Source organism: Meles meles, chromosome 7, assembly GCF_922984935.1.
Source record: "Meles meles chromosome 7, mMelMel3.1 paternal haplotype, whole genome shotgun sequence".
Lineage (NCBI taxonomy): Eukaryota > Metazoa > Chordata > Mammalia > Carnivora > Mustelidae > Meles > Meles meles.
This window is the reverse complement of record NC_060072.1, coordinates 78,436,384-78,455,648: the sequence shown is the minus strand read 5'-3', so window position 1 is coordinate 78,455,648 and position 19,265 is coordinate 78,436,384. Positions and strand designations below refer to the sequence as shown.

General features: G+C 38.4%; 1 protein-coding gene across 4 annotated transcripts in view; it reads right to left on the bottom strand.

Annotated features, from left to right (window-relative positions):
- Positions 1–12,732, bottom strand: part of LRRK2 (leucine rich repeat kinase 2) — a 133,051-nt gene extending 120,319 nt beyond the window's left edge. The window contains exons 1-5 of one of the 4 annotated variants that reach the window (XM_046012973.1): positions 12,392–12,732; positions 12,052–12,137; positions 7,099–7,208; positions 4,533–4,621; positions 2,082–2,216 (exon numbers count right to left, since the gene is read on the bottom strand). In XM_046012973.1, coding sequence (XP_045868929.1) covers positions 2,082–2,216; positions 4,533–4,621; positions 7,099–7,208; positions 12,052–12,137; positions 12,392–12,545 — 574 coding nt within the window. In that variant the 5' untranslated portion in view covers positions 12,546–12,732. Of the gene's footprint in view, positions 1–2,081; positions 2,217–4,532; positions 4,622–7,098; positions 7,209–12,051; positions 12,138–12,391 lie in introns of those variants that run through there. The other 3 variants (XM_046012974.1, XM_046012975.1, XM_046012976.1) reach the window with 3 other exon arrangements.
- Between the last annotated feature and the right edge of the window lie 6,533 nt (positions 12,733–19,265).

Genomic DNA, 19,265 nt, shown 5'->3' with positions numbered 1-19,265 from the left:
AAAAACAAAATTATTTATAATTTCCTTTGGGAAACTGACCAATGACTAATAAAGATACCCTTTTGCAAGTGAATAGATCACAATACTTAAAAGGGAGTGGTTAATGGTATACTGTTGAAAGGCAGCTCAGTTCAAAAGGGGTGAACTTCAGCAAAGGACAAGTAATTAGACTTTGAAGTACTCTGTCTCAATGGCCTTGATTTCATCAGAAATTACTATAAATTTTCATAATTAAAGTCTTTTTAATCAAGCCAATGAGTTCCATTTGGAGTTATTTTATTGGGTGGGTAGCTCAAAAACATGTATACAAATCTGGTCTTTCTAGCCTGAGAATGGCCAGACAAAAATGCTGGAAAACATTATGATCACCATTACTTTTTTGTTTTTCAACTTGATACCAATGATGTGATATAAAATGATGTGAAATTGGTTAGGTTCTTCTAATAAGTGAGGAGTATCATGGAACTTTCTCGTTTTATTGAGCTGTTTCCACAGTATACTTTCAAAAATTTTGAAAATTCACTCTACAGGTACCAGTAAGTCCCAGGGAACTTGATAGTCCTAGAAAACTCAGAAATTTTTTCTACTCTATTTATAATCAAAATGCTGTCAGTACTGATAACATTTCTATTGAATAAGAGCTCCCTTTTAACATTCCCTGGTCCTTCTCCATATGTCCTGGATGGGTCCCATCTGGTCAGAGAGCCTTTCTTCCATGAGGAAGAATGTGCCCTTAAACCGCAACAAAGAAGATGACAGACCTGTGAGACAATGGAACCTCAAACTCAATTCTGCCCCGTTCCTGTCAAAAGCTTAGTTGCAAGATAAAACGTTTATAGAAGATATCCCGAAAGACGTGCTGTTCCTTGAGTCTCCACTCACAGTAAACCCTCTTCTCTGCCAAGCCTGATCATCAGAGAGCTGGGATCCAGGCGCATGCTGTTCTGACACTTGATAGAGTCTCTTTCATTGAAATACACTTTGTACTCCTTATAAAACGTGTGTACTCTATCATCTCATCCAGGGAAGCCCAAAAGAGTTATTTTCCCAAGTCTCCCATGACCCTGATCATTCCTCCTGATAAATGGGTTTATTTTTATCTCAAGTAACTTTGTAACAGACGACGTTTAACTCTTCTTTGCCTGATAGGAAGCAGAGAACCAGATTTCTGGTCCATGTCTTGACAAGTATACAGGACCTGAAGTCACTAGTAAATTATTTTACAATATTTTTACATTACTTTTCCTTCACGCATTTCCTCGTCCATTTCTTTCTCTAGTGTACTGCAAGTAGCGGTGAGCTGTTTAAAGTCTTTTTGAAATGAGACAAGAATTAAATAGTAGATGTTGATCTATTCCATTCCTGGAGCTGCCAGAAACTCGGGCGGCAAACTGACATAGACACAGAGCCCACATAAGTTATTCTTATCCTAAACCTCCAGCACTACTGGTTCTCATAATGATGCAGAAAGAGCTCTCAGAAAATGGTGCTAAACTGACTGCAGTGGTGGTGACTAGCTCTGTGCCCACAGGGCAGGTTGCTTGTGTCACTTCTCTGAGCTATTCCCTCATCAAGCCAGTGGAAGAACTAACAGTTCCAACCAACTCCAAAATTACATGATAATCTGTTATCCATCTTAGTCCCATGAGTTAAATACATATTTGTCTTTTTCCTAAGGGACACTCTGCAAACCTCCTGGTTCTTTATACAGAGCCTTTAGCGATTTCTAAAATCCCTGGAGATGACTCAACACCATAAATCCAAATTTAATCTATGCTTTGACTTCACAGTTTTATTTTTTCTTTCTTAACACCTACACATCCGGTTCGCAAAGTGAACCTTAAGTCTTGTTAAGCAATGGAAGAAAGTCTACTACAATTGCATAATTTGTAACCCATGAATGAAATTCATTCCACAAAACAAGCAGTATTTCTGAATTAACCCCATTACTTATCCTTGACTGACAGCCCCCACTTCTTCATAAATAGTAAAATTTTAGATACCTTATTATCATAATTATTCTACTTTTCCCTTGCTTCTTATATAAATATGAAAATAGAGAATATGACATTTTTAAGTACCTCTTTCAAACAGCACATGTAAAGCTTTGCATCCAAGTTTCTGGACTTCATCATTGGCTGAAAATGTGCGCATGGCATCAAAAATTAACAAGAAAATATCACTTTCTTCGTCCAATATCAGCAAAGTGATTTTGCCTATTTTGAAAAGAACAATATGCCCCAGATAAACAGCTGTTTTTAGCATTTAGTGTGTTGATTTTTACATGAGGACTATGAATGGTTTGTGGACTCTTCTTTTTGATAAACCACTTAATTACCCCAGATAGACCTATCAACTCCTGTGATCGTTCTAAGTGAAATTAATTCCCAGTACACTTTACTATAGGTTTATATTCCTAATCAATACCTGTAGCCAAGGCCCTTTGCTCTAAACTGCTGAAACATATTACTATCTGCTTCTTAGAAAACACTACCTAGATATTCCATGGGCACCCCATAGCTAGCCTTCTTCTGTTCCCTGTCAATCAGCCAACTCTTGGTTTTGGCTCAGGTCATGATCTTGAGTCATGGGATCAAGCCCCGTCCCCAGCTCTGCACTCAGCACAGATTCTGCTTTGGATTCTCTGTCTCCCACCAGCTCATGCTCTCTCTCTCTTTCAAATAAATAAGTAAAATATTTTAAAAATAAAAAAATAAATTGAAATTATTTCTCACACTATTTTTTTTTGAAGATTTTTATTTGAAAGAAAGAGCACTCGTGCAATGGTGGGGGGAGGGAGGGAGGTTGAGAATCTTCAAGCAAACTCCCCACTGAGAGTGGAGTCTGAGGCAGGGTTGATTCCCACAACCCATGAGTCTGTGACCTGAGTGGAAATCAAGAGTCCAGCGCTTAACCATCTGAGCCATCCACACACCCCTCTCACACTACTTTTTCTTTCCCTGTCCTGTCCAATTCAGGAGTCACTAAGCACATGTGGCTTTTTAAACTTAAATTTAAATTAATTAAAATTAAATAAAATTAAAATTTAGTTTCCCTCATTTCAAATGTTCAATAGCCATATATGGCTACTTGCCATGATACTGAAAGGTACAACATTTTCTTCATTGCAAAAAGTTATATTGGACTGTGCCCTTCTATGTTATAGGAATTTTGCCTCATCTGCCTTAGAGTTCTCTGGAGGCCAGCACAACAGTAAATGCCCAATAGCTATTAAATCCATTAATGAACAAGCCAAACAATGAAAACAACCTACAAGTTAACCTTTAATGAGTATCTGAGATGAACTTCAAACACATTAAAAACCTCCCTAACAGTGCAAAATTCTCAATGTTGGCTGAAAGATATTAAATTAACCAGTCTCTTCAAGACACATTTCCTAATTTCCCAATTTCCTCCAATTAAATTTCCTCATTGTCTGCACATTGTTGCTTTCAATATATTATAGTGTTGGGAGATTTTTCCAATTCATAAATTTTCAGTTTCCTGGAAAACCACTCCCTATCATCGTGATTAGCTCTCCTGTAAGCAGCCTTTCTTCTCAGAACCTTACATAATAGCGAGTGTCCATCCCAGCAATGATCATAACTATTGCACCATACCAAGATTCTTTGTTTTCAGGTCAATAATCCTCCAAGCAGAAGTGTCCTCAAGGAAAGAACCTGATATGTGGACTCAGACCCTGGTTCTACTAGTTACAGGCTGAGGCAACCTCTTCGTGCTTCCACGTCCCTCACTAGAAAACTGTGATCAAATACCCATCTCAAGAGATGTTTTGCGGATTACATTTTTAAAAGCATGTGAAGTATTTTACAAGTGAAGCAAGTATTCAAGAAACAATGCTATATATTTTTTAAATAGTACTATTATGTCATACCCCAGAACATACAGAAAACATATCAAGAGATATAATGGAGAAAGATATAATAATGACAAGGACCTGTACGGTCAACAAGCAAATTGGAATGTGACATGTGGGAGTGGAAATCAAGAGTGGGACCAGATTTTGGGAGCAAAGCTGGGAAGAGAAATTAGGTTTGGTAATAATATATAAAGGTGATGCTTAAGGCCAAGATATTGGGTGGCATTTTTGAGGGAAAAAGAATAAAGAAAAGAGATAAGGAGAGGGCCCCTGGGTGACTCAGCTGGCTAAGCGTCTGACTCTTGCTTTCAGTTCAGGTCACGATGTCAGGGTCATGAGATCAAGCCCTGCATCAGACTCTATACTCAGCACGAAGTCTGCTTGTTTCCCTCCCTTTGCTCCTCCCCTCTCTCCTCCTGCTCCTCCCCCCACTCACTCATGCTTGGGCTCTCACGACCCCCCCCTCAAATGGATAAATAAAATCTTAAAAAAAAAAGAGGAAAAACAGAAACAAACAATTTAGGAAATCACTGATATTTAGGTTATATTATATTCTTATATTTTAAAAAGACATTAAAACACATTTGGTCAATGGTTTAAAATACTTTTTAAATTTGAGTCAATATTAAAAATATGCATGTGCATGTATTACCTGAAGTTAGAAGGAGATCTAAGGCCTTCAGCCCAACTGTTAATAGGTTTACGTTGGCATTATGAACTGTTAGCATTTTAAGAATCAGTCTGTAATTAAAAACAGAAATCAAGGTGAGAGGGAATTATCATACCTAAATGTTTGCTTTTTTTAGGTATTGTGCTTCACTCACCTATATTTTTATTCAACTCATTGTATTTCATTCTCTAAACTGAAGCTTTTGTGCATTTTTCTTCCATTAAAACTGAGCCAAACTTACAACAATTAAGAGGGAAATATTAGGTCTCAGTTAAAAAGTTAAAACTTTTTCCTCTGAATATTCAAATTCAATTATTAATTACTTCCACCCAACTCCATATCTAAACTATCATGAGGAATTATATACATCTAGATCAAGCCCATTTTTATATTTGACATAAACTTGTGAATTATATGTTATGCATGTTGACATATTAAAATATAGAAAGATGCAATAAAAATGTTAGTTTGTACATATAAATTAAGAACCCATATGAATATTTAAATTATTGATTTTTACTATTTTTGAAAGAGAAATTGACAATATTTTACCATAGTGAACGTAGTACATCACAATATTCAATTAGTTCAAATTCATTTAATTTAACTCTCTGAGTTAACCAAATCTAAAATATACCATCTTTAGTCTATTTCTACCTAGTGATGGTTAGCTTTACATCATTTGAAGAAGACAGAACCTGGAGACATCCACAGATTCCCTAGACACATGGTCTCCAGTTGGCAAGGTGAGGAACTGAGAGACCCTGTCCCTCTAGTCTGTCAATTCTCTTCCCATCCATGTTGCCCTACCTGTGCCTGCATCATACCCAGGATTCCTGACTTCATCTCCACATGAGATTTCTTCTTTAGCACTGTAAACCTTTGGTGGGAAAAAGTCCTTGAACACAGGGAGATTATGTTTTACAATAACGTTTGCTGGGAATGATCTAATATACTCCACGACAGAAAGCAGTGTGTGTCTATCTTGTTCACACTTCAGGCCTAAAGTAGGAGTATAATAAATATTTGATGAACAGGATGAATGAATGAATGAGCAAATGAGCGAATGCATGGCTGAATGAATGAATGAGTGAATGAGACTTCCTACAGAAATGTTTACATAATTTAATTTGAACAGTGGGTTTCTACTAGGAGATGACCGGATGAGTTTTTTTAAAAACTCCCCAAGTTTATAGATTGCTAACTTTTGGGGACTTTGGAAATCCTCAGCCAAACCAAGGGACACACAACATTTCAATTCCTATTTACAGTTATATTTCATATCATTCCTCCTTAAATGCTGCATTTAATGCAGCATTTAGAAGTGACTCATAGAGATTCAGAAATTGTTTGGAGACAACAACATACATTAACTGTAAATACACTCTTTTCAAAACACTCTTTAAGTTATGGAAACTGAAGAACAGCAACATATTAAACATCAAAGATGGAAAAACAAGCACAGATATGCTCACCTATGAACAAACAATTTAAATTTGTTTAAATTGCAATTAGGGCAATACTAATAAACAATATAAAGATGTAAAATTCAATTTTGTGCAAAATATGTTTTCCTACAAGCTATATGTCATTGGAAGCAATAAGTATCCACTTCTCTGTGGTAAAGAAAAGTCACATTAGGTATAAATAACACCTAAAATTAATAAGAAAAGGTAATTTTTAAATGTTAAGGAAAAAGTTATAAAAAATGATTTTCCTGGAAACACATTTTTCTTCAGAAAACTTTTTTCTTAACTAATTATGGCTAAAGAAGTGGTCTCATCTATAAAGTCATTATGTTGCAAATTACAGTAACATAGCTGGGAAAACAGCTATCAAGATTTGACTGCAGATGTGCTGAAAGGTAATTTCCTCTTTTTTCTTCATTTTGAAAGCTGTGGTTTAAGCTCATAAATATATATGTATGAATATCTATATAAATGTACTTTTTTTTTCAGTGTTCCAAGATTCACTGTTTATGCACCACACCCAGTGCTCCACGCAATACATGCCCTCCTTAATACCCACCACCAGGCTCACCCAACTCCCCACCCCCCTCCCCTCCAAAACCCTGAGTTTGTTTCTCAGAGTCCAGTCTCTCATGGTTTGTCTTCCCCTCCGATTTCCCCCAACTCACTTCTCTCTTTGTCCCAGTGTCCTCCGTGTTATTCCTTATGTACTTTTAAAGACGGTAAAGCATAAACTTCTAAATTATGACTTACAGAGCTAAATTTTAGTATCCATATATTTTTAAGAACTAGTAGTTTGTATCAGTTATACTTTTGTTGGTTTGAAATCATGAATAGTCATCAAAAATCTACAACCTAACCAACTGTATGACTGCATTACTATATTATTGAAATAATAATAGCACCTGACATTCTACCTCAAATGTCAGTTTTCTAACACAAATAGATAATATACTCCTGAACTGAAAGAAAACTCTCTATCAATGTAAGTCACTGACTTGAGAAAAAATATCTGTATTTTAGAGGATTTTACCAGATTTGCCTGGATTATAAATACATGATATATCAAAGGCACTTACTGGTGAATCCCAAGTACTTCCCAATCACGTCCAATATCCTGAGGTCCCATTAAGCTTTGCATTGTATTTGGACAGATTTCTATCAATTTGCAAAGAAGTGACCAACCCACCTGAAAGCAAGAAAGGCAAATATTCACATTTTTAAACATGCTAAAAGAACATATTCAGTCTCTTCATTCTTACTGGAACAGGTGACTACTTATTTTTAAATAATTATTTTAAAATAAAATGACATCCTAAAATGCCTACTGAAGAAAGCAAGTCATATGTTTAAAATACATCTTTCTCCAAAAGTCATACCAAAAGGGCATACAAAAATATTAGAGTATCCCTGACTGATGAAGTTAACAGATGTGCCTATTATCTAAATAAAAAGATATTAAATAAAATGAAACACAAAAAATAGTTTGAGGACACACCAAGATTATGAAGTACAAGATTTTTAAATCATATCTACCTGACAGAATCTCTTCTAAATACTTAAGATTTTAATTGTAGGGAAGGAAATGAAGTGGTTAGGAATAGAGGCTAAAAAAAACTTTCTTAATTAAAAAAAAGAAAAGTAAAGGAATGGAGGGTTAGCGGCAGTTGGAAATTTTGATAGCAAAGTAAAGACCGCTCCACAGGTAGGGTAGCTAGAATGATTGGCAGAGAAAAGGAACGGTTTGACCATTGTGACGTCTGGTACAGGAAAAAGAGAAAGGGAGGGGGTAGATTTCTCAACGGGTCCCACTAGGTTTCTTTTGAACATCCAAACAGGAGTTGATAAGATGTGAACATCAAAAATATCCCTAGACTTTTTCCCATTTCCAAATGAAATATGATCTCACAGATGCCTTGTATTACAACTTTTTTCAGTCTGTTTATACATGATGCCACCTTGAACAAGTATCTCTTCTGAAAAAAATTGCGATTTTTAAAAACACAACTTTTTTTAAAATATGATATTTGAATTTCAAACAAGAGATTAAATTCAACTCACTCTTCCTGTTTATATTCCTCTCTAAATTTAAGGATTCCATCCTTTCTATTGTATTACAGAACTAGATTTGATATAATCAGGAATAAAAGAAAACCCAAAGAAAATTTAAAAATGTATAAATATGTAGCATCTAGAGATGAGTAAGTAGGATGAGTGATAAACACCGATATATGAAGCCTGACAGCAGCATTCACTGTCAGAATTACCCAGAGAAGGATACAATATAGAAAAGGTAGGACTTGAGTCAGATTTCAAAGGAATTAGAAATGTGGTCATTCAAAATACGGAAATGGAAGCCTCTGGAACTAAGCTATGAGGAGAGCGAGGTGCCCCGTGGTGAGGACAGTACTGCAGGGCAAGGCTTTTGCTAGACAAGACCCGACACGGAAGACGGAAGTGGAGCCCAGTGATACAAAGCCGAATGACGAGGTGAGCATTTCCGTGCATCCAGTAAGGAATAATGACACAAGTTTGTTGTTTCCAAGAACAAACAAGGGCTTCTTTACAAGATGAAAATGATTACACAAGATCTCTTTACAATACAATTTCTGAATCTTTTCTGGATTAAGCCTGAATTGCTTTACTCTGTCATTACATCCTTTTACATAATTTCAAACTGCCTGAAAAGGCAGCAATTTCTGACATCTATTTTTACCTATATTTAAGTAGGACATCCTCCTCCACGTAAGCCGAACAGACACTGACAATCCAGCTGTCATAGAAACCAGCTATTTTCGTGCTTTCATAAAATACATCGAGACTTTTTCCCCCAAGTATTTAAGAAAATAACATTTGGAACAGCTTCCTGTGGGAAGTCAATCACAAGTCACAGAGGATGCTCTACGCATTTCTGTACCTGCATGACTGACTCAAGGAGACAACCTGTTGTGTCTTGGTTGGTGGAGAAGCAGCACCGGTAATTGCTGAGCCTCTATGATTAAACAGAATCACTGGCAGCAGAGCAGAGGGAACAACTGATCCATTAATCTACTCAATTAAAAGCTTATCTTTCAGGAAGAAGGTTCCTCTCCTGCCCAGTTATAATACAATTAAATTGGTAGTTTCACATTATTATAATTATTCTGGAGATTCAAGCATCTAATTAATGCACAATGGCAAAGAGGCTAAGGGTTAAAGAAAAATTCAGTCACTTTCAGTTATTCCGTTCTCTTACTTCAAAGGTTGAAATTTGTGGATAGAGGCAAGTCATGTAAAATGGAGAAGCAGCGAGAAATGATGGGCTGACTGGCAGAGAAAGGAAACTCCAAGACAACTAGTCTATCAGTTCTCAAAAGACTGTCATTTATTACAGAACATGAATAAAATGTAAAAAGACCCTGAAAAATACAAACTGGGAGTCTGGAATAGGATGTGAAATGAACTCTGGAAAGAAACCTTAATATTTACTTTTGAATTTACCTTACCTTCTTAAATTCATCATTTGGAAGTTTTAATTCAGCACTTCCAACTAATTCAAAATACAAAGATTAAAGGGCATATATAGTAGTTATACCACAAATATGAAGAAATCTGAAGAAAAAAACACACTTTCTTTAAGGCACGTATTAAAATATCAGTCAAGAGACCCCCCTTCGGGGTGCCTGGGTGGCTCAGTCATTCAGTGCCTGCCTTAGGCTCAGGTCATGATCCCAGGGTCCTGGGATCAAGCCCCGCATCGGGTTCCCTGCTTGGCAGGAAGCCTGCTTCTCCCTCTCCCACTCTCCCTGCTTGTGTTCCCTCTCTCGCTGTGTCTTTCTCTGTCAAATAAATAAATAAAATCCTTTTAAAAAAATAAAATAAAATAATAAATTTTTAAAAAGAGACCCCCTTTCTACATCCCTTCGATAAGACCAATGATAATTAAAATTGATAACGTAGTTGTAACTAGCATGCCACAGGATTTGTAACAAACCACTGTGCTGCTTTCTTGCACGAACAGCTCGTGGATTCAGAATGTGTGATGGAAAGAGATTTTGAAGGTATGTGAAAACTTGAGTCCTGGCTCTGTCATGAGCTCTATGGTCCTAAATGAGCTACTCAACTCTGAGGTTAAAAATGTCCAGAGAGATTTCTGAGAGATCAGTGAGGTTCCAGTGAGAATCCAACGATGTAATGCACACAACACCTTTTGCAGACGAATACATGTACAATGCTAAAACAAATAATTCTGTTCTATTAAATAACCAAATCAAAAGACAATTCCTTATTTTTTTGCATACTTTGTCTCTGGTACATGCTGGCCAAGATATTAAGTGACATTCATAGCTACTCCAGACAAACATGTCTAGGCTTGGACAGCTTCTAAAACAAAGAATGAAGTGGTGAGTCTGTTCCAGCCTTCCCTGGGTTCTCAAGTTCAGCACAACCTCCTCTGGACCCTACACACCCAAGCCCTCCAAGGGTCCTGGGGATACTGAGTGGCACCCAACAGGGGAACTCTCCATACCAAGCAAAGAATCCAAGGAACAGAGGCTGCCAGACAAGGCACTTCTGAACACCAAAGCAGAAGCAAGGAAGAAGGGATGATGTAGGAGGAGAGCAGCAAACACAATAGGCCAGTTCTAAAATGTGACTCATATTTCATGGGCAAAATTCAGACTCTGGATGCTAAAAGGAACAGCGCCTTTATCATGCCTCTCATCTTTTCATGATTTTGTTTGCTAACTCCCTGAAAATCAATAGTCAGATGGGAACTATTTCAGTGTAAGAAAAATTAAAATAACCATTTATCCCAGATATAAATGTTCTCATATAAAAGAAACGAGGTATATGGTTCACCCAGACTAGACATAGCTGGATACAGAGATGAACATAAAGATGAAGGTAGCTAGACACAGATTCAGAGATCCAGATAATTCTTTCTTCTGTGGAGCCTCTCCAGTAAGTATTAAGAGACACTGGCTTTCTGACTACACCTTGAGAGAATTTGAAGTTCAATTTTCTTTCCTTTCAGCACTCAACATGCAAATGACTGATTTCAGTTCTCTAAACCTCAGAATCTACAAAGGAAGTTAATATGTTAGGCAGTAACTTGTTTTGACTTTAAATCATTCTTAACTATCACCTCAGGACTCTTTTTTAAAATGATTTTAAGGGATGCCTGGGTGGCTCAGTTGGTTGGACGACTGCCTTCGGCTCAGGTCATGATCCCGGAGTCCTGGGATTGAGTCCCGCATGGGGCTCCCAGCTCCACGGGGAGCCTGCTTCTCCCTCTGACCTTCTCCATGCTCATGCTGTCTCTCACTGCCTCTCTCTCTCAAATAAATAAATAAAATCTTTTTTAAAAAATGATTTTAAGGTATTTGACAAATGTCTGTGTTTCCTATGGTATAGGTTCTAAGTTTCGCTTTTATATTCAGTTTATATGAAAAGAGTTGAAAAATACAAATACAAACTTATAGGAGAACAGTAAAACATCACTTTCTTTAGATAATACAAGGTATACTACAACTAAAGGCCAGAAATCTGTTTTCAAGTTAAAAAAGAAAGAAACCTTAAACCTATGAGAATTTGCCAGTTACTTCATTTTATTAATTTAATTATTATTAATTTTTATTACTATTAATTATTCTCCTTTCCCAAACTATTCACAATGGTGTCATCTCTAGGACATGCTGTATATTGGTAAGATTCTTAGAATAATCTTGTTAAATGCTGATGCTGATGAGCTCATCTAGCCAATAAGAGAATTAAATCCCAACCCATGATTATTTACCGCCCACCACCAATCATATCTTGTAGGTGCCTTGTACAAATTTACTTCTACCGAACAATTAAGGAGCACTTAGAGGGCCCTTTTACATCATTAACATTTGATACTGATTTGACAGCACTTCCTTCTTAAAATCACAGTCTGTGATTTGTGAGGCGGAAAATCAGAAGTAACCCAGAACTTCTGGGTAGATAGTACTAGAAAAACATTTATTTCCAAAGAGAAACGGGAATGGGCGACATGAAAACAACTCCTTTACCTGCTGCACACTAGCGACTCTCATATACAAGTCCAAGACGATCAACACAGGCACGTGGACTTTTTTGCCTTGAAATAACTTGGAGGCTGGAAAAGAAGGGGGTGAGGGAAAAGAAGCAAAGTCATGATTCACGCACCCCTTCTGGGTCTGAAACAGGGGGGAGGAAGCAAAAGAAGGGAGCGCAAGACCTTCCTAAACTTCTCCACTCCTTTCTGCCCTAGGGAGTAGAGTCTGTGGCTTCTCAGGAGTCCAGGTTTGTGCGACTCCCAAGTGCGAGGGAGAAAGTTTGCAAAAGAGGCAGGGGGTGGGGGCGGGGAGAAGCTCCCTTGCGGATGATTACCGTGGTCGGCGTACGTGAACACCAGCATATCCTCCAGAATTTGGACCAGGGTCTCTATCTGTTTTCCTTCCTGGACATTGTTCAGCCTGACTATCAACTTCTTCAGCGTTTCCTCGTCCTCCTCCTCGCACCCCTGACAGCCGCCACTGGCCATGACGGACTCTGCTCCAAGCCGACCGTGCCTCCCACGCGAAGGCCGGCCGCCCGGGGAAGGGGCAGGGGCGCCGCCGCTGCTCGCGGGGACGAGCACAGCTCACTGCCCGCAGCCGACGCGCCCCGCCGGCCTCATCCGCACCCACGCCCGCCTGTTTATAAGGAAGGCGGCGGCTCCCCGCCCTGCGCTGCCCTCCCTTTCCCCGGCCCTCCTCCTCGGCTTCCTCCTCCCCCAACCAGGCCCCAAAAATGAGCTCAGGGGCCTGCGCGAGGCTCGACCGAGGTAGGGCTGTGCCGGGCAGAACCGGGGCGGGCCGGCGGGTCGCGGCTTGAGCCGGGCCGGGCCCGGGTGACCGTGACCGTGGTCTCCGCGCGGACGCAGGCCCGGTCCCCGACCCCCGGAGCGCGCCGCCTCCGGGACCGGATCCCTCGCCGTGGCGGCGCGGCCGGGAGTCGTGCAGGAAGAGACTGACTCAGCGCACTCGGCCGAGCCCCCAGGCCCGGATCGCCGCAGCCGTGGCGGGAGAAGGCGCGCGTTCGGCAGCCCGGCGGGCCGCCCGCCCCGACCCGCCAGCCTGGGCTCCTCCAGCCCCGCGGAGGGTCTGCAAACTCGGAAAAATAAGAAATGAAAGCCTCCGCCTATCTCCAGATCTAAGAATAGAAATCTGGGCGTTGGGAAAGGAGGACACCGCCCAGTTGGCCCCTTTTAGGAAAACATGTTCTTTAGAGTTCCCCCTATAGAGAAATGAATAATCTCCCCCAAGGATGGAGAGAGATTTTTGCAATCCAAATGTGCCCAGCTAAAGGCTTTTTTCTGTGCTTGCTGTGGCGTTTGGTAGGGGAGCAAATTATTTTACCCCTCTCTTGGTTATCTAGAGCTCTGTTGCCCTAAAGTCCACTAAAATTCACCTTTGAAAATATGAATTTGCACTCCGTACGGTCTTGAAAATTGGGGCACACCAAAGAATAATCAGTTCTCGGAACCCATTAAAGAGAAACACGGGGTAAATTAAAGGAAAGGATGAAAGCGGAAAACCAGAAAAGGTGAAAGATACAAACCTCAACATTGTTCCCTTTATATTGAAAATTACTTATAAGTGTCTATAACACTAACGTTAAAAAAAAAAAAAAAGTACCAAAGTATTGTATTTTTCAGGAAGAGAAACCTAAGCAAGTGATTGTGTAGACAAGGCTGGACAAAGATTATCTGTTGCCTTCAGATTATTTGTCCTGGGGGTCATTTACAAAGGAGAGAACTGGACTGAAAGTTAGTACTTCACAATTTTAGATGGTTTGTTTTCATTTCTCTTGCGTCATCTGATGAAAATTCTGAAGTGGGTGAGACAGCTACTTATCCTTCTTTTGCTAATGAGGACATTGAGATTTAGTGTTGACAAGAGAAGACTGTTGCCGGAGTCCACAGATACAAAGTTGAGAGCAATGACGTCATTCACCCCAGGTAGATCTCCGAAATGGTGGAATGGTTAGGTTTTACTTCAGAGTAATCCAGGGGTGGAGAAAGGGGTGAAATGGGTAGAGGTGAAGATGAAATCATACCAACTTTTGAATTGATCATTGCTGAACATAGGTGATGGGTTCATGTGGTCTATTGTACTTCTTGCTCTGCATAAATTTTTCATAATAAAGACAAAACAAACACTCTCAACCTTGTTATTTTTATTACACCTGCAGTGTGTCCTTTCCTAACAGGTTTCTGAACTTGTTTCAACTTCTGACTACCAATCAATATCTCACACATTCCTAATGATTCTCCCCTCCATGCCTTCCTTCCTTTTCCTTTACATCAGTTTCTCCTCCTCAGTCTACTGGATATTTTCTTGCAAAAAATCAAAACCTAGCTCCCTTCCAAATAAAAATAATCTAAGTAAAAAAGGTTTCTCCTCTTGTCCTCAATTCCCTCATCTACCGGTTGACTGCTTACTGTCTGCCCTATATTAGGAGGTTGTGGGTAGATGATATGGGAACATGAATTCTCTGATGGGAGCATTCTGTCCAACTACTGCAGCGGTCAGGCAAAGTATCCTCTTAGCTTTCAAAAATGTTAAATTGATTAACTAAAATCCCAAGACATATTAACTCTGCAGATAGTTAAAGAGACTGAGGAGGAAGGCTACAGGCAAAAATTCATGATAGAGGTAGTGTTCAGTGGAAAATAAAATGGTGCTGGAACATTTGGCTAACTTCCTGGAAGGAAAAAAAATGATAATTTTTTTTGTAATTGATAATTACAGCGAACATCAAAACAAATTCTACATGGATGAAAATGTTAAATGAAAATGATTTTAAAAAGAAAATACAGATTACTAGTTATTCAATCAAGATTTTATGGTGAAACATAAAAACTAAGGAAGAAAACCACAGATATTTGTATATATAACACCATAAGAACTTGAATTTTCTACAGGCAAGGAAAACAAATAAACACGAAGAGCAAACTAAAAAAAAATGTTGTGACACATATGACAAGCATTTACACTTGATCTTTCATCCTTGATCTTTCAAAAGTTCTTACAAATCACTGGGGGAAGAGAAGACATTCCACGGATAGCCCAAGAGAAAAATGAGTTAAAATTCTGAACAGGAAATTCACTACGAATGGACAGTAAGAAAAATATGTACATTAATTAATGAGAAAGAGAGAGAAAATTGGGGAATAGACCTAACAATATTTTTAAAACCTTTATGAAGAAATTATTAGACTATATTAAAAAGCATTAACAAGGCATAAATAAATGAATATACCATATCAATTAATAAGAAGATTAAATATCAAAGTGATGCCAATGTTCCACAAAGTAAAAAAAAACAACAAACTGCGCAAGTCTAATGAAAATCTCAGCAAAACATTTTCATAGATTTCAATAAGAATGAAGGGTCTGGAATACCCAAGGCACTTTTGAAGAAGGGCAAAGTGGGAGAATTGCCCAACTAGACATTAAGTCAGGACCTCTATTACCTTTTGTCAATTTCCCAAAGGAGGAGAAACTATCTGACATCTTCCCGTGATTCAGAAAAATGCATCTCTCATTCCAAACAGACATAGCCCTATGGCAGAGTGTACAAAGCAAGATTTGGGTTTCAGACTGAACTCATCCCTTCAGTCCAGTATCAGGTACTAGGCATGGTTTGTACAACATATGAAGCAACGTGTTGAGTCTTATTATGATACTATCAGCATTAATTGCACATTAATTGCACAGCTATAGGAAATGACCAATGAAAGAGAATAGAGAACCCAGAAATATACCCTTATATATATGGAAATTATATATGAGCAGAGTTGTGTTGTATATGATGGGAAGAGAATGGGCTATCTGATAAATGAAACTGAGACCATTAGTTGTAGAAAAATATCAAATCATACTTTCTTCCTCACATCACATTAAAAAACAAATTTCATATGGATTGAACTTCATAAGAAAAAAATGAAACTAAATGCTTTATGAAACTAAAATGAAATTAAAAAAATGAAACTAAATGCAAATGCTTTGCAGGGTATGGCTATTTTATGAGCATAAGGTAGGAAAGGATAAGATATAATCATCACCATCCATAAAGGAAAAGGTGGCTACATTCAAATACGTTAAAACTTAAAACTTGGTCCAAAATAGGCTCCATCAACAAACTTAAAAGATGAACAAAGAGTGGAAGATTTTTGCAATGCATACAATCAAAAACAGACTAATACAAATATGTAAAAAGAGCCTGGGTGGCTCAGCCAGTTGAACATCCAGCTCTTGAATTCAGATTGGGTCATGATCCTGGGGTTGTGAGATGGAACATGCTGCACACTCAGGTTAAGAGTCTCTCCTTCTCCCTCTGCCCCTCCCCACTCACGCTGTCTCTATAATTTAAAAAAATCATCACATATAATAAAGGAAAAGATATTCTAGTTTTTATATGAACAAAAGACATAAAAGGCAATTTACAGAAGAGAAAATGTCATTGAACTTGTCAAAAGATGCTCAACCCACTAATAATCAGGAAGTGCAAATTAAAGCCCTACCTGAGATACCATTTCACCAACCTCAGATTAAAATTTAAAGTTCGATGATACCAATGACTGGGCAGAATGTGGAGCATCCAGAATACATATATAGAACTGTAGAAGAGTAATTCAGGACAACCACCTAGGAAACCAATATGGCAATATGTAGTAAAGCTGAAGATGTATGCATCCTAAGAACCAGCATTTTCTCTGCAGAGTTAGGCCATGGAGACACCCTCACATGTGCACAAGGAAAATTGTATTAAAATTTTTAGTGCAACATTTTTTGCTTATAATGAAAATGGGAACCACTTGAATACCCATCAACATTTAAATTGCATATATTCATATACTAGATTTGTATAAAGCTGTAAAAATTATTGAACTAGAACTCCATGTATCAACATGACTAAATAGCAAAAAATCCTATAGTAGGCTTTTAAAAAGTTACCATAGGATACATGTTCTACTGTGATATCAATATTCTAATGTCATAAAATGTGCAATGTTGCATATACTTTAGGGATATATATATTTGCAGTAACAGTACAAAAATTATACATGGGAATAGTAAGTTCCAGCTGGTGGTTATCTTTGGGAAGAGGAAAGTAGAAACCCATCCAAGAAGAACCGGGGGCTAAAATTATATCTGTAACTTTTTTTCCTTAAGCTTATTACTGGCTATAAGGTTATTCATTATATTATTACCTATATTCTATATTTCTAACTTATTTCATAATAAAAATAATCAGGTGTATGTTTAACTTCATTGGTGCTCAAAGTAATAAATAAAATAATGGATTAATTCATTTTACTTATCAAATTAACTAAGAAGTCTTTGAAATTTTTGTGGGAGTTTATACATGAGGAAATAAGAAAATGTTCATAAGATAGAAAAGTATGACATAAAATTACAGAATTTTGATCCAAATTTTGCAAAAATAATAATAAAAGAACATGCCTAAGGCAACTACTGAAAGTAGGCAAGATAAACCCATGTGTAATGGGATTCTTGTTAGGTGATAGAATTCTAAGTAATTTTTATAGTCTTTATATTTGTCTGTGTTTTTCAAATTCTCTACAGCAAATATGTATTAAAAGAAATAAAGCAAAGTAATTTATAAAATATAATTTTTTACCTTAAAAGTAGAAAACTTATTGGAGAATATGACTTATCACACTAATAAGTATAGGGTGAAGTATTTTTTTATGGCATAAGCAAAACAGGAAAATTCCAACTGAAGTCCAGTGGACTTACTGGATATATGCTATAATTCAAAAGTTTACATAACCCACGAATCATAACACAAGTAATGTAGCCTCGTTCTCAGAAATACTTCATTGATACTGTAAATTCCATGAAGGCATCTTGGATTTTGTTCTATGCACACACTCCAACAAAATAATCCCTGGCACAGAATAACCATTCCATGAATTTCTGGTATTTGGATAAGTAATTGAATAAATGGAAATGGCAGACCAGAGGAGTAACATGACCTTCTCAAAGTAATCACCAAAAAGCACAACTGAATCGTGTGACATCAAAGTCTCAGATTCTCAGTCCAGTCTTTTTCTATTGCTTTGTTATTCTTAGATGAGTTTCATTAAACCAGAGAGAGGCTATCTAATCGCCGAACCTACACCTACCCTTTATCATCTGGACCTTATTTATAGAAAAAGCAACTTTCTTTTCTGGCTTCTGAACAAAAGATAAAAATCACAGCTGTGCTCATGATGTGGTATTCTCCTTCTATCAGTTGAAATAATCTCTCATTAAAGTCAAATCTGATTTTCCCTGAAATTACAACAGCAGAGTATCTGTAGTCTTCATGCTTGGTTTGCTCAGGGAAGCAGTCTCCCAAATTTATGTCCTATTATTATAACCTCATTTAAAACATTTAGAAGTGCAGGAGGAGGAGCAAGATGGCAGAGGAGTAGGAGACCCAAATTTCATCTGGTCCCAGGAGTTCAGCTAGATAGTTATCAAACCATTCTGAACATCTACAAACTCAACAGGAGATTGAAGAAAAGAATAGCAGTAATTCTATGAGCAGAAAGGTGACCACTTTCTGGAACGTACGACTTGTGGATAGGTGAATCTGAGGTGATATACGGGAAGATAGACCGTGGGGGGAGGGGCTGGCTCCCAGCAAGCGGTAGAGCAGCAGAGCACAAAATCAGAACTTTTGGAAGTTGGCTCCCCTGAAGGACCTCACTCCAGGGGCTAAATGGGGGGTGGAGCACTTGTGGTGGCAGTGTGGCCTCAGGACTCACGGGGCCACAGAAAGACTGGGGGTGTCTGAGTGTGGCAGAGCTCCCAGGTATCAGAGCATCTGGCCGCAGAGATGGAGCTGAGAAGGGGGACCTCAGCTCAGGGTTACCTTAAGCCATGATCTGAGACACAGTCAGGCCACTGCGCTTTGAGCAGGGACCCCACAAGTGGCAGATTCGGGGAGACCCCCCCTCTTTCATCCTCTGGAAGGAGTGGCGCGGGAGCGCACTTTGGGAATCTGCTGGGTTTGGAGTCTCTAAACGGGGCTATGTGCCAGAGATAGAAATGATCGGTCACAGGCTGGGTGAACTCGGAGTGCGGCTGGAGACCAGGGAGATGGGAGGGATTGACTGCTTTTCTCTGAGGGTGCACAAAGGGGTGGGGCCCAGAGCTGTCACTTTTCTGGGCCAGAGATTGGGAGGCTTCCATTTTCATTCCCA